At 35.4% G+C, this 21,957-nt stretch overlaps 2 protein-coding genes across 2 annotated transcripts; one reads left to right on the forward strand and one right to left on the reverse strand.

The window, feature by feature from the left end:
• Positions 1 to 431: 431 nt before the first annotated feature.
• Positions 432 to 3,744, reverse strand: Rtc1 (RNA terminal phosphate cyclase 1). Its single transcript, XM_069844202.1, has one exon. The coding sequence runs from the start codon at positions 3,631 to 3,633 to the stop codon at positions 2,494 to 2,496; it is 1,140 nt and encodes a 379-aa protein (XP_069700303.1). The 5' UTR covers positions 3,634 to 3,744; the 3' UTR covers positions 432 to 2,493.
• Positions 3,745 to 4,141: 397 nt separating this feature from the next.
• Positions 4,142 to 21,643, forward strand: LOC138712418 (putative DENN domain-containing protein 10 B). The gene is made up of 8 exons (XM_069844214.1): positions 4,142 to 4,298; positions 4,957 to 5,153; positions 6,623 to 6,863; positions 7,233 to 7,336; positions 9,348 to 9,446; positions 10,966 to 11,083; positions 13,999 to 14,134; positions 21,088 to 21,643. The coding sequence occupies exons 1-8, from the start codon at positions 4,259 to 4,261 to the stop codon at positions 21,221 to 21,223; spliced, it is 1,071 nt and encodes a 356-aa protein (XP_069700315.1). The 5' UTR covers positions 4,142 to 4,258; the 3' UTR covers positions 21,224 to 21,643.
• The last annotated feature ends 314 nt before the right edge of the window (positions 21,644 to 21,957 follow it).

Here is a 21,957-nt window from a genome sequence, read left to right on the forward strand (position 1 = left end):
TTACAGTTTGTTGCTTGTAACATTCTATGAACTGTACATTGCAACATTCTGCAGCTAAAATATAATAGTACATTATGCAACGAGCCTATAATGATAGTAATTAAGATGCGTGTATGTTTATGAAACTCGCTTGCGCTCGTTTCATAATTTTCATACGAGCGTCTTAATTACCATTATAGGCAAGTTTCATACGACTTTTTATGCTCGACCATATTTCTAACTTGAAATTATTTATAAGTATTCATGTTATTCTTATCTGACTGGGGAGCGGAACTGACCTTGTGCAATATCTCGTAAATTGTGAGATGTGCGCAGACGCGAAAGTATTGATTTTTTCCTAGAAACAAATGTCGACATTGACCTTGATATAATCTAGAGAGTAAAATAAAGATTAATCTCGATATAACCTTGAAATTGATTTAGACATTGAAAAACGAGATGACAAATTGAATTTATTTGAATATTATTTACAATTAACGCTAATTATTACAGTAACAGAACATAACCTTCTGGATTTCCAGCTTCCGTGACATTTTGCTAGTTGTCTTTCGATTGCATATCCGAGAATAATCGATACTTGTGCTTTCATATTGCTACAATGATGTTTTCTGATTGGTGGAACACCTGAACTTTAATGAATAGGTGTACTTTAATGAGGTCCATTAAAGGACTGCTACCAGGTGTATAATTACTACATTTCAGCATGGTCGAGCAAAAACATTGTTTTCATAAACAGGTTTCTAAAACATTTCAGTTACATAATGTTGTATCATCCATAAATTTTTTCTAACTGGACTAAATTCACTGATTAAAATTGTCCTTATTTACAGTTGAACATATCATGTACTACCTTTCGTAATGTGATATGAGCTCTATACCTCATGAAAAATTGAATTTACAAGATAAATTAACTTCCTCCGTGGTCTGATGGCCAGAATTTTGGCTTCCAGATCTGGAGGTCCTAGGTTCGATTCTCAGGCTCGGCTCTCTGGAAATTTTCCCTGAAGAAAAGTTCCTTTGGTGTCCAGAATCTGGAAATTTGTGCGATTGCAAATGTGTCGTTCTTCAAATAAAATATAATATATCAGGACTGTCGCTGGGCATAAATCTGAACACACATTTCAACATCACATTATTGACAAGTAATGTCATCTGTGAGCTGAACCAGAAAGTATTGAGAGATGCTAGAGAATTAACATGAACTGAAATGTTCACCCAAAGTGCTTTATTCACGGCCATTTACCCATACACAGAACCTAAACATTATAGTAGTATTATATAATTCCATACAATTTGTTAATTCCTGACATAATTATAGTAGATCTTGGTTGAGGAAAAAAAAAAAAAAAACATTGGTTTTATGGACCTTGACTACTACACTATATAAGGTCTGTGATAAATAGGCGTTTCTATGGCAACTGGTCAATTAATGAAAGAGCCCCCCATATGGCCAATTGTTTTTTTCCTCAACTTAGAATCCTCTGTAGTTAGCCATACTGGGCTACGTAATCTAAATAATTACCAACAGGCGAAAGAAAATCTAAACATAGGTTAGAATTTGGGTCTGTGTTTAATTACATAATAAGACTGTGTTAAGATAAAAGGCTGTAATCCCCCATTTAAAAAAAAAATCACGAAAGCTAAAAATCATACGTATTTTATTATATTAATTTTTTTTACGAATAAGCCACATGACTTCATAGCATAACCTCATTATGATTATTAACAAAAATCGAGATTCTGTAGCCTACAATTTAACTCAATATCAAGAGGAATGCAGCATTTTACCAAGGTACATATTAAAAAAATGAGAGTCACAAATTTTAAGAATTGTTACTTATACCAAAAATAATTGCCTGAAAATTGAATCCTTTCATATGCACGTAGAATGATATGAAAGTCTCAATTTTTCAGTTTTTTAGGATTACGATCTTACCTTACCATTATCGAATTTATTATGCTGTAATTCTGTACAACAGCGCTACCAAAGGAAGGCAAATTTTAGTTGAAAATGTCTGAACTGGAATCATATTTAAGGTTCAGGGGAATTGACCGTGGAATGAATTCGTATGTTGGCAATGCACAATTGGAAGAAATGCATTTCAAAAGTCATTTATTTGCAAACATGGTGTACTCAGGATGCCACATGAAGTTGGATGAGTGTTCAGGAAAAAAGTTTGAAGGCGAAGTAGTGGATTTTCGGTCCAAAATTGGAGTCGCCCCTACATTTTTCTTTTGTTGTCGGTACATATGACTCAATTAGAAGCCAAGTAGGTATATCAATCATGCTTAGCTTTGGTAGCACTCTTGTACAGAAATATGTACTATGATTATACATTTCTGCAAGGCAATAAGGATTAATCTAGTATATAAACACAACATTGTCACATCCATTTCAATATTCGACATCACTCATTCTGTGCATGGCAAGAAGGAAAAGAAAGTTTCAGTCTATCGACCAATAATATAAACGTTCCGCAGTTTTACCAACCACTAACCAACGCGTTTGCTTAAATTTGTGAATCCAATACCCAAACAAGTAATTAGCACTTTGTTTGCACCAGTGTTCAGTTCTTCCTCTTCTTCACTCTTTTTGTAGCTCTCAAGTTTAAAACTATGGCCGAAAAAGTCCTTGAGATGCCGCAGGAACTGGATCGTGTATGGTGACAATGGGCCCATCAGACACTTGGAAATGTCTTTGGGGGCCATAGTCATGAACAGAGCTGCGTAACTCTGAAACGTTGAGTCCACACAACCTCCCCTGAAGATCTCTTCTAGAAGAAGAAATGCAGCTTCTTTCCCAACGTCCTCTGGCACAGACGGAGTTTCCCCTGAACCTGCAGGTTTTGACATGGCCTCTGCAGTGTAAAACACGCCAGTTGTAGTTTCCGCCACTAATGTAATACCAAAACCTGGAGATTTTCCAGATTTATCACCTCTGTGATGATCAGTATAAATATACACATCAGGGATAAACTGCAGGAAGACACCTTTAGCAGCCTCAACGAGACGATTGCTTATGGCTGGTGAAACACGTACAGCATACACAACACCACGAATTCTTTTCACTTTTCCTTGATCCGTAAGTTGGATAGCTTTCAGCTGTTTACGTATCGGACATTTAAAAATTACTTCTCCGCCACCTTCTGGAGCCATTCCACGTTTCGTTACTTTCAATTCAAGGCCATCATCAACTACAAGAAACCTCTTCAGAACTGGCACAGCTCCGTTCAAAATAGAGTCCACTGTCGGATCGTTCTGATTATTTGTCACTCCTTTTAAAGTAAGATTAAGAGCTTTCTTACAAAATGGTCCCAATGCTATTAAAACGTCGAGATAGTAACCAATGCTTCTCAGCTTACAGCATTCATGTTCCATCGTCCCACCATATAGAAGTCCTGGTTGGTAGTATAACAATGTACCAGTTTCGCTCACTTCAATACGAGATCCATTTGTTATCTTGTCCAATAAGCGAATTAAATTCACTTCAAACTCTCTTAAACCAGGTTCATCATCCTGTGATCTGATGTCTTTTATTCTAATTGGTTTGCCGCTTAATGTCGATAATACTAAACGCTGTCGAAAGTAATTGCTTCCTTTGAAAGTAAGAACATTGTCTTTAGCTACTGCCATTGCACTACTTTTACAGTATTGTCATACACTTTATGATTCTATAACGCGTTAAAAAACTTAACCTCAACACGTGCAGACATTAACATGCCTCAATATCATAAATATGTCGCAGTCGCTGCGAGCTTGTTTTCTATTGTTTACAAGGCAGACAAGTTTATAAAATTTCCCTCACAGAATCAAATTTTAAAGTACATTAAATGCCTTTATGCGCATTTATATATACATTTGAAATATTTAATAATAAATATAGTTTTAATTCCGCTTATATTTTGTCGTAATAAGAAATACAATACATAACTAGGAAATTTTGAAACATGATACTGCACATACAAATATTACGCATATCAGCCATAGTACTGCAATTTCCCTCAGAATGCAAATATTCTCTACAGAATTTAAATGCAAATGATAACTATTAGGACATTTATTGCTATTATATATAGACAACCACATACAAAAATAGTTACTAGAGTTATATGATTTTAAAGTCAAGTTATAATTAAATTATTTGCGACTTTCGAAATATTGTAGGGAAATTTCAAACAAAGATTCACAATTCAAAACTCGTGACGGGATGTGTCATTAGTTTGACAGTAAATGGACTCTGGAATTAATGTTTTAGGTTATGTCGTCTTTGGTGGATTTAATAGCATGTAATATTATAGGTAAAGTATTGAAAGTGTTTTCATATTTTTTTCTTCTTTTAGACACAATGTAAAAAGCGCACAACGTTATTTTGTTTTGTAAATAAAACTGATGCATTTTATAACATTGGTATTGAAGTCAAAAGTTACAATTTTTTTTACAGGTAGTTCAATCAAGATTTGAAGATGAATATATTAATTTAAAAGTATAATTATTTCGGTGATCTTAGCCATATTCGTTACTAATTGTGGCTGCTATTTTACTATCGTGTTTAGTTTGCAATCACTGTTTCAATTGTTTATGTATGTATTTATTTGTCTATGGGCTTACCGGTATAGCATTTGACGCAGAGGTATTTACAGCGTTGTGTTTTGTTTTTATTCTTGTGTTGGGGTATGATAAAATGTGTTGTTCCTTCAAAACAAAAGTGAGACAATAAATAGTGCAGCAGTAAGTGGGTACAAATACAATGACAAAATCCGATATTCTTAGAACCAGTGCTGGTCAATATAACCTAATTCAACTTCTCTCCACAGCATTAATCAGAGTTGAAGAGTTGAACATTTAATTAAAATATATATATATTTGGTAATATATGTGCCTGGACCCCTATTGCGGGGAGATTGCCTGGCCGATGTTTACTACATAATTATTGTAAGGATGTTCGTTTGGTTCCAGAACGGGACAGCAATGGCGATGTGTTGTGGACATGGACATACCCCTCCGTGACCGAGCAGCAGCAGGCTCTTGTACTCCGCAAGTGTTGCCTAGATGGCGACCATGTTGCTGTGCAGCCTTTTGTTTATGGTCGCAGTGGCAAGGCGTGGTACTACATCAACTGCACTGAAGTTTTCGAGTCTGACAATCTTCCCAGGGTAACTGAACGCCTTCATATTGTTGCTAGACGCCACTCTGGTTACACAACATAGAATGTCTCCTGTGTTGGATTTGTATTATCTAAATGAAACTGGGTATGGACTGGAAGGTCCTGGGTTGAGTCTCCGGTAGAGGTGAGATTTAGCTCCTTCCAGAATAGCCCTGGAATCCACTTAGCCGGTACACACCTGTGGAGTAACGGTCAGCGCGTCTGGCCCGGGTTCGAATCCCGGTCGGGGCAAGTTACCTGGTTGAGGTTTTTTCCGGGGTTTTCCCTCAACCCAATACGAGCAAATGCTGGGTAACTTTCGGTGCTGGATCCCGGACTCATTTCACCAGCATTATCACCTTCATTTCATTCAGATGCTAAATAACGTAGATGTTGATACCCAATAAAATAAAATAAAATAAATAAATAAATCCACTTAGCCTTCTATCAAATCGAGTGCTTTGTCTTTCCTAGAGTAAAAGACTTCAAGATGTGTGATGCCAATCAAATCACCTAGGCCTAATTTCCTCATTCTAGTGCCGAGGTCAAGAAAACATGCAGCTCTAGCTTCACATCTTTATGGCGTCTAAAGGAGATATTACTTCTGACCCTATAATGTAATGTTGTACATTGTTGTAGAGAAAATTGTCTTTTGCTTAATTCGGAAAAGACTAAAGTTAAGAGTTATTGACGGAAAATAAGTGAAGAAACTGTACTGCATTTCATATATCCCTAGAGTTGGTAACAGCAATAAAATTAAGAATTTAGGCGTAATATATGACAACATATTAAAGTTTTAAATCGCATATGGCGTCGGCTTCTAAATCATTTGGATTTGCCATAAGGATCTCAAAATTGCTTACCAATCCACCACTCATAATTCTGTTATACGTATGATAGGAAACAGTTTGGTCAGAAATAAATCAATCTTCTTAATGTGTCCAGCTGTTTGCTGACAACATAAAGTCCACTATAATCCACTGTAGTCTATTCAGTTGTTGTTTTTCACGAGAAATGAGGGGTATGTGTCAGAAATAAATGAATGAATTAGAAAGTTTAAAACTTAAAACTATTTTAATTCAGTTGCCTAGCTACTATTGCAGTTACATATTATTATAATGTACCGAAGTACATATGATATTTCCATGCAGATATTCTGCGTCATCATACGATGAAAGAGTAATGGAACGGAGAAAAATTCTCTCCGGCGCCGGGATTTGAACCCGGGTTTTCAGCTCTACGTGCTGACGCTTTATCCACTAAGCCACACCGGATTCCACCCCGGCGTCGGAAGAATCGTCTCATTTGGAACTTAAAACTGAGATGATTCTTCCGACGCCGGGGTCGAATCCGGTGTGGCTTAGTGGATAAAGCGTCAGCACGTGGAGCTGAAAACCTGGTTTCAAATCCCGGCGCCGGAGAGAATTTTTCTCTGTTGCATTACTCTTTCATCGTACTATTGCAGTGTTTTTCTTCAAGGTGAAGCAGTTTGCACTGGTGTTGTGGAGCAGAGATCTGAATCCAGACAAGTATGAGACCCTCTGTCGGATGCTGAGCAAGACATACTGCAAGACCGGCAGCCCTGTGTCCATGCTGCAGCTGTACCTGTCTGTGGTGACCAGGGGCTCCTGCACCACTGAGGAGAACGGCACATTCCTGGTGCGGGACTTCGAATCTCGGAGCAACCACAACAACCACACTCCAAACACCAGGATAAGGGGTACGCCACACTCAGTACAGTAACCATGTGGTTAGACCTGGCTCTTCAGGAAAGAATACCTTCTATTGATCAGTAATTTTTATTATTCTTAAACATAATAAAGCAAAGTACAGCAAAATCAGACACATTCGAGCATCAGAGGCCGCAGACGCGTGTTTTGCAGTGACAGAGGGACAATTTCCCTTCACCACGGAGTTTAAGATTAAAACGAATTAGTAATTGAATTCTATTGCTGAAAAAAAAAGTGAGAACTGTTCTTTTAATATTTAAATATACGTAACCACTAGACCACAAAGGCTGGTCGCAAGTTAGATTTCGGATTCAGCTTAAATTTTTCATTTTGTCACTCTTCCTTTATGTTCGTTGCAGAGTTGATCAGAGTGTTTGGGCTAGAAACCATCCTCATCTACACAGCATTACTACTCAAGAAGAGGATCGTGGTCTACCATCACAGCTTGGAGGCCTTACTCAAAGTAAGCGAGGGCTGTGCACAGCCTAATGTTCATACAGCATTCATGTTCAGCCAAGGCCCCGCTATCTCACATGTCGTGGAAAGATTCAAAATGTTTATTCAAGAGACATAGGAATCTTCTGACATTGAGTTATATCTTCTCACTAGGCATGGGGGGGGGGGGGCTATCTTGGGAATTGACTATCATCCCTCTCTTCGTTCTTCTTGTATTACCCTTGTTCTCCTGGATTTTGTCTTCCTTTTCCCCTTGTTCTCATTGTATTTATTTATTGTTTATTTTTTTATTTATTTAATTACTGTATTTTATATTTATTTAATCGTTTATTTAATTATATATTTATTCAACTATTTATTCATTTAATTACTTATTTACTTACACATTTGTTTGTTTACTTGTTTATTTTCATTCATTCATTTCAGGATGTTAACATAACAGGATAAACTGAAGTACAGCGTTCGCATATACAACAATATTAATTATTTAATACAAAAATTTTTACATATGTTTATAAATGTATGCTATTATATTCCCTTGTTCTCTTTGTATTCCCCTTTTTCTCTTTACATTCTCCTTCTTCTCTTTGTATTCCCTTGTTCTCCTTGTATTCCCCATTTTCTCTTTACATTCTCCTTCTTCTCTTTGTATTCCCTTGTTCTCCTTGTATTCCCCATTTTCTCTTTACATTCTCCTTCTTCTCTTTGTATTCCCTTGTTCTCGTATTCCCCATTTTCTCTTTACATTCTCCTTCTTCTCTTTGTATTCCCTTGTTCTCCTTGTATTCCCCTTTTTCTCTTTACATTCTCCTTCTTCTCCTTGTATTCCCCATTTTCTCTTTACATTCTCCTTCTTCTCTTTGTATTCCCTTGTTCTCCTTGTATTCCCCTTTTTCTCTTTACATTCTCCTTCTTCTCTTTGTATTCCCCTTCTTCTCTTTACAATTCCCTCGTTCTCTTTGTATTCTCTTTGTTCTCTTTGTATTCCTCTTTTTCTCTTTACATTCTCCTTCTATTTGTATTCTCCTTGTTCTCCTTGTATTCCCCTTCTTCTGTTTACAGTTCCCTTGTTCTCGTATTCCCCTTGTTCTCCTTGTTTTCCCCTTCCCTTTACAGTTCCCTTATTCTCCTATTCTCATTGTTCTCGTCTTCCCCCTATTCTTGTCCTCTCTTGTTTTCCCCTTATTCTCCTTGTCCTCTCCTTGTTTTCCTTGTATTCCCCTTGTTCTTCTTGTCTCCCCCTCTTCTTGGTTTTCTTGTCTTTCCCTTGTTCTTTTTTCTGTCCCTTGTTCTCGTTGTTTCCCTTTGCTCTTCTTGTCTCACCCTCCTGCCTTTGTTCGCCTTGTTTTCCTTGCCTTCCAATTATTGCTCTCCTTGTCTTTCCCTTGTTCTTTTTTTCTACCCTTGTTCGCCTTGTACATCCCTTGATCTTCTTGCAGAAGCATGGCTGATTAGCTTTTCCGCAGTTAGAGTCTGTTGTTGTGTTCATTACTCTCATTTCGATATGCCTCTGGATGAGTCACAGTTGCTCGGAAAATATATTATTTTGCCTTTGCTTTTCCAAAGATCACGGATTGTAGTTTCACCCAATGTGTATACCAAGGCCAGATTCTGCATACTGGTTGCTTTCTTCAAATTTACATATTATTTCCAGTTTCTGCTATATCAATAACACTACACATTTTCGTTTTTCAGACATTGTTCAGAACTAAGAAAAACAAATGAATAATGATTATACTGCGTAAGCACTTTCCACCTAAGCGCAACTGAAATACAGATCTATCCACAAACAGAAGGCAGATTCAAAGCTAACTTATTACCCTAGGTCTTGTGCACTGTTTGAGGAAGACACTTGTAGCGTATAAAAGAAAGGCTGTGGTTAGTCCACAAAGTGGATAATCGAGAATTTACTATATTCTAATTTATATATAGAATTATAGAATGACATAGTATAATAAGTACAGAAACTGTTGTTGTAATGGTATTTTATGTAGTGATTTGAATATCGTGCATTTCAGTGGATGTCGACATTCCCCGCACTGATGTGGCACAGGAAAGCAGCGGATATTCTGTTCCCTTGGATCGACCTGGTGCCTGAGGAGTTGATCGACCTTAAGGTAGGTCTGTCGGTAATCTTAATTACGAAATTTATGTAAAAAAAAATTACGTAATTATCCTCCTTTGTGAATAAAATGCAAAGCTTCATTTGAGGCAACAGCACAATTAATTAAAATCTGGAACTCTTTATTTTCTAGCTGCTGGTTTTCAGTAACTTGAAATGAAATTTGGCGATATAATGAAGGCCGGGAATTCTGTGTGTTCATAAGCTCCGCCCCTACCGGGTTCCTCTTGTGAGGGCTTTAGTCTGTTCAAGGCCAGGGTCCATGCCTTGCTGAGTTGCAGGCCACTATCCCTATTGAAATTGTTCTTTTCTAATCTAATTTCAATTGCTTCCAAGATTACTCGTTCCCAATAGTGATTGGTCCCACCACTAGCCAATCCTGCATCATCTGACCGAACCAATTTATATATATATATATGAGTAGCTTAATATCAAAGACGGACATCTGACCTTAATCGAAATTTAGATAGCTGTGGTTTTTTATACAATTTTTCATGCTATTTCCAGTTATAGTGAAACCATATGCAAACTCTAACACTATATGTATAAAATAAATCGTGTTAAATATTACAAAGAACACTGTGAATTAAAAAATTGCCTCTAGATCAAAATTATGGCGATAACAGATGTCCGTCTTTGATATTAAGCTACTCATATATACAGACGTGGACAAATTATTAGCAAAATTGAAGATTTTTATTATATATTTTTACAAAATATGATTCTTCAATTTAGACTACAGTTGACATTTTTGTGTATTTCCAAATTATTAGCAACATTGAAGATTTGTATTGTATATTTTTCAAAATTTAACTCCTCAATTTGGACTACATTTGATATTTTTGCATATTTACAAATTATTAGCAAAACTGAAGATTTTTATTGTATATTTTTACAAAATTCGATTCTTCAATTTGGACTACAGTTGACATTTTGGATATTTCCAAATTATTAGCAAAACTGAAGATTTTTGTTTTATATTTTTACAAAATCTGACTCTTCAATGCAGTTTACATTTGTGCTAATTTACAAATTATTAGCAAAATTGAAGATTTTTATTATATATTTTTACAAAACGTGACTCTTCAATTTAAACTACAGTTGACATTTTTGCTCGTTTCTGTCTACTGTAATGATGGAAATATCCAAAATTGTCAACTGTAGTCTAAATTGAAAAGTCAAATTTTGTAAACAAAATATCATAAAAATCGTCAATTTTGTTAATAATTTTTCCACGTCTGTATATATATATATATATATATATATATATATATATTTTCACATTCAGCAATTTATTGATAAAGTTCCAAAACAAATATGTTTTCTGCCTTTTCGTGAACATATATATATATGAGACGACATTCAGACATTGTCATCATCAGTTCCCTGAAGATGTCTACAGAGACAGTAACCGAAAGCTTGGAGTATTCCACAACTTTAACTCGGCTGATAGCCCGTGAATCCATCATTATGAATCAACGCCGAGAAAGCCTCCACAATTTTGATGTTTTCAGAGCAACACGAGCTTTGTGGCTGGGTGTCGTGACAGCGCTGTTGGGACCCGGACGGATCTGTACGATGTGCTGGTGAACCTCCCAGCTAGAGAGATCACAGTCGCTCCTCATGCTAAAGGTAATGCTGGTGCTTCCTTTGAGATTGCATTAAATAGTGTGTGTGATAAACTGCACTGATGTTGGAATCCTTTATTTACTGTTAATTCTGATATTCCACTAAATAATAATAATAATAATAATAATAATAATAATAATAACAACAACAATAACAATAATAATTATTATCATCATCTTCCATCCAAGTGTTAGGCCATGTGGTCTGTTATGGTCTCATGCCATCTCTTTGCCGGACGTCCAATAAATCTTTTTCCTCTAAGGCGATACCACAAGATGCTAATAATTTTTTTTATTCTGGTGAAGTTAAGGTTATCAGGCCTTCTCTTCCACATCACCAGATGTATGTACATATATACACTACATACATAAGTGTTCCATCCCAGGACAGGTCTTACACTGCAAACCCAGCATTTTCAAGTCTTTCCTATTTTCTGCCTTCCTATTTGTCTCCGCATATGATCCATATATCTTAATGTCGTCTATCATCTGATATCTTCTTCTGCCCGGAACTCTTCTCTCGTTCACCATTCCTTCCAGTGCATCCTTCAGTAGGCAGTTTCTTCTCAGCCAGTGACCCAGCCAATTCCTTTTTCTCATCCTGATCAGTTTCAGCATTATTTTTCTTCACCCACTCTTTCTAGCACAGCTTCATTTCTTATTCTGTCTGTCCATTTCACATGCTCCATTCTTCTCCATATCCACATTAGAAATATGTACATATAGAAAATTTTAGGAGCACAGCGAAGGAACTAATTAGTAACATTCCATTACACAAAAATGTAAACACAAAACAAGAACGTTTACAATTACAGTAATATATACAAAACGGAAAAAAGAACACAAAAACATTAAAAATGTTAAATCTGTATATAATTAAACAAAGCTTAAGATCTTACTAATATTGTATGTGTGTATTTATTCACACTGCAAATTGGTAAATACCCTGTGGCAGTGGTAACTAATTACACTCAATAATGACAATTAATAATAAACACAACTAATAAAAAGAATACAATTCATAATAATAATAATAATTTATTTATTTATTTATTTTATTTATTTAGAATATTAATGTGCAAAACAACAGCACAAGGCCAATTACAGTTTAGCACAGGTACAAAACGAAACAAAACAACAAATGATGATGAGAATGAGTGATAGAAAATGGCAATGAGATGAAATACAATCAATATAATAGTAATTAAATAAAATGTATTACAAATGAATTAATGAAATAATATAAATGAAGACAGGAATCATATAATTAATATTGTAAAGTTATGCAAATGACGAGAATAGTATGATACATATGTAACAATGGCATAAATAATAAAACTGACATAAAACTCGAAAAGTATTACTACACATTAAATGGATCCAAGTTCAATCCATGCAAATTAGCATATTTAATACATCTGCAGACCGGAAACAGAGATTTAGAATTCCTATTATAAAACAATTTATGAAATCTTAAACCCTTAGCAGGAATATGAAGACTGATATTGCTTATGAAAGATTCACAATCAATATCATCCTTAATGACTTTACAAAAAAATAAATAATCAAGATCCTGACGTCTGGTGAACAAACTACCGCAATTAAAATATTTGCAATTAGTCTCATAGTTATAATCGGAATTTGGTAAAAATCTATAAGAACACAAGGAAATAAATTTTCTTTGAATATTCTCCAATTTAGCCGAGGCATGCATATTCAAGCTTGGATCTAACCAATGTATAGTATAAAATTAATAAACACATAGGAGTAGAAAAAGAATAAGTTATAGATCTGATTAGACCAAGCATTCTTAATGAATGGGTATAAATATATTGCACATGATCATGGAAATATAATTTTGAATCAAGTAAGACACCAAGATCTCTAATACAATCTTTCTTAGTAATTACGACATTACTAAGAGAATAATTAAATTTTTGGGAAGTAGTTTTCCGTGAGAAGGAAATAACAAAAGTTTTGGATTGATTAATTTTCATTCCATTTTCAACAGACCATTGTAAAATTGAATTAATGTCATTTTAATAATAATAATAATAATAATAATAATAATAATAATAATAATAATAATAATAATAATAATAATAAGGAGCATCCCAAATTAAATGAAGCACTTTCACTTAAAATAATATTTAAAGTAAATCTAATTTGTATCTTAAAACTAAGATCGAACTAAAACCCACGAGTATGATATGTTCATATCTGCACAAGTACCTTTCAACACTACACTCATTTCGCTGTCAGCTCACTCACTGCACTGGAACTACGACACATTTCACTGATTCTATCCTGATTTCACTAACACTTCAAAAACATTTCGCTGTTCATATACTTTGCACTGCCACTGTAAACTATAAAACTTCACTGATACAAACACACTTCACTTACACAACACATTTCACATTATTAATTTAAATAACTAAACGAGAAAGGGCAACTAATAATGCAAACAAGAAATACAATTACAAACGTCTAGACAAAGAGTGTAATCGAATGTCTTGTAACTTCTTAATAATAAATTTCGATATACAAAAAAAATATATACTTATAACTTAATTTTGAATTTCAGTAGTGTCCGGCAATCCTTGATGTTGCTAGATACAGAATTCCATAGACAAGGTAATGTCATTGTATAGGATGATGAGTATAATGACGTTCTATAATGAGGATATAGATGATAAAACAAAAGTTTGTTCTTTTGGATGCATATTAAATGATTTCTTCTATGTATGTCTTTTAAATGATATTTTAAGAAAATAAACTATAAACAATAACATCATTTGCAACATGATAAACGAACTACATTGTTGTAAAATATATGATGAAGTATGATCGTGAGTCATTTGTTAAATCGTGTTTGTATAGAGGAATAGAAATGACTCGCACTGATCATTTGTGCAGAGAGCATGACAATGACCAAGACCCACAAGGACATCGCAGTGTTCATGGTGCAGCTGGCTGAGAACGAGGCATTGTCAGAGCAGCAGGTGGTGCGTGAGATAGCAGACAAGACCAGGGAACTGCTGAACCAGCTCAGGTGGGGGAGCATGAACCATCGGGGCTGTTGGATAAGTTTGTGTACAACACTGATATTCCTTAAAATAAAGTAGCACATGCATTTACATTGTTAGTGCTGTATTCATCTGTTAATATCGGAATTAAACACTAAAACAGCAATTTTACCTAAAATATATTACAAAATGTACTATATAAAAGTGAAAGAGATTATGTATGTATGTTCTCTATACACACTTTAATCCATATTTACCAAATTTTGCACACAGCCTTCACAAACAGCAAAAAAACATAGGCTACATTAAAATTGCACAAATGAACGTTGAATTATTAAAAAAACTAAAAATAAATGTGATCAAACATGCATGTAAAATATTAAAATAGCCTCTTCTACAGTCACTTGTTTATTTCTGTTATATTCAAGATTGATTTCATAGGGCCATGGAAAAAATAACACAAAATTAAATAACATTGTTGATACATTATGAAAGACAGAGAGTAGCTATTACGCAGTCAAGGACCATAATGTGAGTTTCTCGTTACAGATGTAGATAATGAGCAGGCTGTGTTTTATCAACTGAATTCTTTGGAACGTCAGAGAATGCCACCACCCTATGATTTGCTTTGAGGAAAGTACTTCTCAGCCATTTGATGTGGATAAAGAAAAAAAAAAAGAAAGATATTTATACACTCCTGTAGTCTCTTTCTTTCAAAGTACATGTAATATCCATAACATTACCGTCACAGGTTTATCCATAAGTGCATGAGGAACTATACAGTGAAATGCCGCAATTACGAATTTTTCAAAATGACGAAATAATTTTTGGTCCCGGCCATTTTGCTATTAATTTACATGTTAAAAGTGTTCAGTTTAAAGAATGCATAAGTAACGAACTATTCAGTTTAATGTAATAATAATGCATCCCAGTACCAAAAAAAAATGTTGTTTTAACGAAATTAGGCCTAATAAGCGTTTAAAAATTACGTAAAATAAATTCTAAAGAAAATAAAGTAAATGAGTTATCGCTAGGCATCGGTCACCCTTGGTTTCAGTGAGTTTTCTGAATGCACTTTCATAGACGCAATTGTTGTGGTTTGATTTTATATTTAAATGAAACAGTTTAATAAAATTTAACTTTCGAAGGTAGTGATCATACAGAACCCAATCTCGTAGATCGTAATATTTCGAGAAATCGATTTGACAAGTGGGGGGGTGTGTGTGCGTGCGTTTTTTTTTTTAGGTAACAAGTGAGGATGATGGTGAAGGTGAGAAGGGTAAACCCGGTGCCAGCACGTAGCCTACTCCTGTCGAATAGCACCAAGAGAGCTGCCAGGCTTAACATCCCCATCCGACGGACGAATCACTATCAACAGTGACATATGCCTTTTCTTCATATGCACTGCAGAGAGATTTGCGATTTAATTATTTTCTAGAAGACCATGATATGCTCATGTTACAGTAACTCCTGATGCTAATAAAATAGCTGTATTTAGTAGTGCATATTGGTGCACAATTTAGTGGTTAGAAGTTGTGCACCGCCATCTCTCCTAGTCGCGAGGTAAAAATTTTACATGAAATTTCTGACCCCGCCGGGAATCGAACCTGGGCCGGCTAGTCTGGTGGCTGTAAATGTTGTTGTTGTTATCTAATGCCGGGCTTTGGCAACGAAGCCATTAGCGTTCTTGCTCTCCAATATTTCTCTGTGGTGGATCCATCAGGTAGAACTTCACAGGTTTGTAGATGATCTTCAGTCATTTCTTCTTCTTTGTTGCATAGAGGGCAATTTGGATTTGTGTAAATTCCTATTTTATTCAAGTGTTTGGCCAAATAATCGTGTTCTGTAAGCAGTCTGAATTTTGCTACTGCAGATTTACGTGGGATTTCTGGAATAATTTCTGGTTTTTTTATTAAAATGCTCCAGTTTTTATCTTTGGCTTTGGTATGTAGTGCTTGGTTTTGCTTGATTTTATATTTATTTTTAATTAGTCTTTTGATGGATGTAAAAGGTAGGCTTGTATTTGTATTCTGAATTAAATTGGATCCTTTTTTGGCAAGAAAGTCAGCAGTTTCATTTCCAGCAATTCCGCAATGTGCAGGTATCCATTGCAATTGAATTCTTTTCTGTAGTTTTTGAAGTTGTTGGATCATTTTGTGACATTCTTTAATTTGGATTGACATCATTTTATATGAACTTATTGCAGATAATGCTGCTTTAGAATCAGAGGGAATGACAGCATTTTGAAATTTATCTATTCTGTACAGTAGGTGTTGGAGTGAGATATGAATAGCCATTATTTCCGCATCAAAATTTGTTGTATGATATCCTGCTGGTTGATAAAATGAGAATAACGTACACGTAATTCCTAATCCTGAGTTGTTATCGATAGTAGACCCATCTGTGTGGATATGTAACCATTCTTCTGGTGGGTATCTATTGTTCACAGCTTCTAATGCCAGCGCTTTTAGTACAGGTTTGGAAGTTTCAGATTTTGTAACTGGTTTTTCTAAATCTAGTTGAATGTTAATTGGTTCGAAGGTTAGAGGGTTTTCTCTGCTTAAAATGTTTTCTTTAGATTTAGGGAGATTCAATTCTGTTTTTATTTCCGTGACTTTGGACAGGAAACTTGTTTGTGTTTTCAACTTGGTTGGTTGTAACAGTCTTTTTTCCCATTTTGTTGTTGTTAACCGCAGCATTTTTTCATGGTGTGTTAGTGCCTGCTTCTCTAGAGTGAGATATATTGGAGGGTTCTGGGTTAGGGCTTGCATTGCCGTGATTGGAGTTGATTTTGCTGCACCAGTTATTAGTCGCAGGGCCTGATTTTGGCATACTTCTAGTCGATTCAGGTTGGAATTATTTGCTGTAATTAATACCTCCGCATTGTAGAGAAGTATTGGCTTGATGAATGTTTTGTACGTGATGTTCAAAGTCTGCCGATTACTACCCCACTTGGCTCCAACTAATCTCTTTAAAACTGGAAGACTTTTTGTTGATTTGTTTACTACTGCTTCAATATGATTTTTCCAAGATAATTTTGAATCAAAAATTGTCCCTAAATATTTCGTTTCATATGTTTGTCTCAGGTTTGTTTTCTTGAACTGTAGATTTAGTTTTGGGATTTTTTTCTTCAAGCTAAATATTTGAAACGTGGCTGTAAATGTAAGAACACTCTACATATATAACCCTGTTCAACATACTTTTTGCTCTGTAAAACTTAATTTTTGATGAATAATAAAATATTGTAAAATATGCAAGAATATGTCGAATATGCATTTAGGTACCGATTTTTATTGAAGTTGCAATATAATATGGTACAACCTAACCCAGGTACATATCTGTTATTCTATAATATGGGACACAATTTGTAGGCAAATTTAATCAATTTTCGGTTTAACGAAATTTCACTATAACGAAAATTATTTCTGTACCCCTCAAGTTCGTTATACTGGCATTTCACTGTATTAAGAATTTTTATTACTGTAGATGGCGTGAAAAATATAAACTTAATAAAGAAGTACAGGATAAAATTGTGGCGTCATTATAGTATTATCATTAGGGCTAGGATTTTGATGACCTATAAATCATAAAAAATGTCCTAAAAACAATGCATTTATGACCTAAAAATCTTTCAAAAATGCCCTAAAAATTGATCTTACATTCTAAAATCGGCTTAGTAGGAAAAGGAGTTTTATACTACTTAATATTTAGACTAGTAATTAAATTAAATTCTAATACCAACATTTAAGTTTATTTAATTTTACATAATTTTTTCTAAGTGGTACACTTTAATTAATTATTTTACCTGATATAGTTTCCATGTAGCCCATCACAAGGCCACTCTTATACGGAATTAGCAAGTATAGAGGAGTCTATATTGAAGGGATGGTTGGACTCATCCATTACATGGGGTGTACTACGTTAAAAGGGCAATATTTCTGTAGAAAAACGATTAAAATATTATACAAAATAATGGGTATTAGCCACCGGCGTAGCTCGGTTGGTTAAGGCGCTTGCCTGCCAATCTGGAGTTATGCTCGTGCGCGGGTTCGATTCCCGCTGGGGCTGATTATCTGGTTGGTTTTTTCCGAGGTTTTTCCCAACCGTAAGGCAAATGTCAGGTAATCTATGGCGAATCCTCGGCCTCATTTCGCCAAATATCATATCACTATCACCAACTCCATCGACGCTAAATAACGTCATAGTTGGTACAGCGCCGTTAAATGACCAAGTAAAAAATAAAGGATATTGACAGACAAAATATGTAGACAAATTATCAAAGGAAATAAACATTATTTTATATTAATAATGGAGATTTGTGGCCAAAATTAAATGAAAATGCCTCAAAAATGTCCGAATAACACAAAAGATGCTCTTATGAGTTGAAACAGGCAAAAAATGCAAAAAAAAAAAATGCCGTAACAAATATGTCTTAAAACACTCAGTTTATCACATAACATGTTGTTGTTGTTTTCTAATGCCAGGTGTTTGACAATAAAGTCATTTGACCTCTTGCACTCCAATATTTTTCAGAGATATTATCATGGCCAGCCACTGAAGCACAGATTTTGAGGTGTTCCGAATCCATTTCTTGGTTTGAGTTGCACAATGGGCAGTTAGGGGACTGATATATTCCAATTCTATGCAGGTGTTTGGCCAAACAATTGAAGGCGGTGGTACGATCATCCACTCCTCCTCTTTATCTTTCTTATATTGGCTGCTTTCGCCAGGTGGACGGCACATTGAAAGGATTGGGTGTGCGCAGTGGAAGACTTTTAGAAATGAATAGTGCGAATTTGTAAAACAAATATAATTAACAATAATAAGTAACAATGTACATAAATGGAAAATGAAATAACAATAAATATGATATAGGTGAGTGAAAATAGGACAAACTAATCTGAAATGATATCCCCAGGATATGTAAATCATGTAAGTATCACAAGGCTGAGGCCAACACACTTATAAGTGATTAAACCATCTAATATGGCCGTCTCTCGACCATCAGTAACTAACCTATTAACCATATGTTCATGAACCACTCTCTAAATATATATATATATATATATATATATAAACTATCTGAGTATGAATCTGAACACAACACCCAGCCAGCACATTAACTTAATACATGATCCATTGGACCATAGATACCACTCAGTCTGACTAAGCAAACTAAAAATACATGTACACTCAATAAGAGACAATCTCTACCCACCATAAGGCATTACATGACAGATCACTATACATTACCCATTGCACATATTGCTCACATAAACTGTGCGAATAGCACTAACACAAATCTCTGCACTTTACAAAATGAACACCCAACGGAGAGAGAGAGGGATGGAGACAGATACACGTAATAAGTAACGGACGATAATTCCAATCTCAAGGATCATTTAAATAGCAACTAAACTCGACGCACATGATAAGAGAATAGCGGCGAAGGAAAGCAACAATCAAAATGGAGCAGGGAAAACACTAAAACCAAATGTGAGATAGTAATCGCTGCCTTATCACTCTAACCGTCTCGGAACATGAACTCACATTTCAAATCATATCTCATTACATAATTCCCAATACAATTTACTTCAAACACATATATCTCACAAATATGTTACTCGATGCAAATACTAAAACTTGCCCCCAAGACGTATCACTAGTAAGCGATATTTCAAACTACGATCCACTAAAATCCCAAACACACACGACGCAATTTAACTACTCCACTGATCTATCTCCAGCACGTACAAAGCCCGAGTCACGTTGTCTATATCTGCCACGTACCAAAATGCTAAGTCTTGTTAAATGTTTTTGCCGCGTACGAGATCTTGAATCTGAGCCAAGTGTTTCCGAATATCTCCCGCGTACGAGAGCCTAAGTCTTGTTAAGTGTATCTGCTGCGTACCGGAACCCAAGTGACGTTCCGTGTATCTCCGTTAAAACAGGTAAACTCTCTCCCCCTCTATCCTCGTGAGACGTAATGACCCGGCCAATAGGATTATTTGGAAAGAACAAATGAAGGGATTGATAGCGCTATCTATTCTGTGACGTCTGAGAGCGCTCTGACGGACGAAGTGACGTACTAGGTGAACGGCCGTGGTAGTAGGCACGGCTCACAATCATAGCCTGTTGCCAATCTAAATGCAGCTACAGACGATTTGCGTGGTAAATCGGGAATTAACTGTGGATTTTGATGCAGAGAGTTCCATTTTTTCCCTTGCGATTGTGTTATCAAATTTTGTTTGTTGAAGTCTAAGTAGATTTAATATATCTTTTCACAGAGTAATACGTAGATTTAGTAACAGGTCTGTAAGTAGCAGTGCTGCCCTTCTTTGCTAAAGCATCCGCATTCTCGTTTCCCAGGATTCCACAATGGGATGGTATCCATTGGAATACAATTCTTTTATTGAGTGATATTAATTGAGAGAGCATTTTAGTTATTTCTGTTGTTTGAGATGAAGGTGTGTGTTTAGAGACTATTGATAGAATAGCTGCTTTGGAGTCTGACAATATAACTGCATTCCTAAATTTATTGATGTGGCATAGAAGATTCCTGAAACTTTCACTTATTGCAATGATTTCTCCATCAAAACTTGTTGTTTCATATCCAAGAGATCTATAAAGTGAGAAGAGACAGCACATAACACCTGCACCGGCACCTTGTTCTCTGGAGATCAAGGATCCGTCAGTGTATAAATGAAGCCAGTTTTGTGGAGGGTACCTAATATTAATTGTCTCTAAAGTCAATTGTTTTAGTATTTCAGTGTTTACTTCTGATTTTAGTATTTCTTCTGTTAAATTTAGATTATATTCTATATTTAATAGAGTTAAAGGGTTTGGTTTAATTTGTAGGTTTTCTTTATCACATAACATAAATATTAAAGCAGCTATGTTTCAGGCGTACTATAAAAAAGATGCAATTTTATCAAATTTCCAGCCCTAATTATCATTATCATTATTGTTATGTCCACAGGCTGTTGGCTACTGTTTCCACACCTGAAGGAAAGAACATGGTGTCCATCGAGACACTGAGGGAGAAAAATCTGCCGCAGGCACTGGACAACTTCCTGTTCAACCTGGCCGTTGCGGAAAACATGATGATGCTGTGACGTAACGTCAAGTCAGGACACAATGCGTTCATTCCATAGAAGAAACTTTGCTCTACAACAGCTGTGTTTATTGTTTGCTATATTGGGTTCGCTGCTAGTAGAACATTATAAAAATATTATATTAATTCATCTAGCAAAAGTGTTGGAGCAGTTGTGAACAATAGTAATTGGTAGGGGCCTTGAAAACTGGTAAATAAATTCATGGAAAAATTGTATGAACATTTTAGTCATAGCAGATTATAAATCATAGGAAACAATTCCAGGATACGGATAAGAAGCTGAAAACGATATCGTAACGTTATGAGAAATCAAGGCCAACTGGACAGAGAAGTTTGTAAAGTAATCATTCTAGAAGATTTTTTTATGCAAAGGAAAGTACAATTTTTTGGTTCAGGGAAAATAAACGTCTTTATTCGCTGATTAAGCATATTACTAATTGTAACTTGATATTTTGCAACATCTACCAAGTTAGCCAGAGTCGAAAGCGAGCTCTGGAAATCGAACTTGGACCTTCGGATCTGAAAGCCAGCTTGCTGACGAGGTTCATCAAGAAGTCCACTGCCTTGCAAAGGATGGAAGTTCTCGGCGAGTTGACATCATACAGGTTATAGTCCCAGAAGGACTGTTACTGTCCACAAAAGTTTTCTGCCCATCTCTTCATTGGATGTCCAGTTGATCTCCTGCCTCTAGGTTGGTAATGCAGGATTGCACGAGGGATTCTCGTCCTAGACATT

The sequence above is a fragment of the Periplaneta americana genome, chromosome 2, assembly GCF_040183065.1.
Source record: "Periplaneta americana isolate PAMFEO1 chromosome 2, P.americana_PAMFEO1_priV1, whole genome shotgun sequence".
NCBI lineage: Eukaryota > Metazoa > Arthropoda > Insecta > Blattodea > Blattidae > Periplaneta > Periplaneta americana.

Bases quoted from the DNA above. Each gene is read 5' to 3' on its own strand.
- Rtc1 (XM_069844202.1), bottom strand. From the start codon at position 3,633: ATGGCAGTAGCTAAAGACAATGTTCTTACTTTCAAAGGAAGCAATTAC.
- LOC138712418 (XM_069844214.1), top strand. From the start codon at position 4,259: ATGTCGTCTTTGGTGGATTTAATAGCATGTAATATTATAG. The intron at 4,299-4,956 runs GTAAAGTATTGA...GTTTGGTTCCAG, and splicing joins AATAGCATGTAATATTATAG to AACGGGACAGCAATGGCGAT. The intron at 9,447-10,965 runs GTAGGTCTGTCG...TGATGTTTTCAG, and splicing joins AGGAGTTGATCGACCTTAAG to AGCAACACGAGCTTTGTGGC.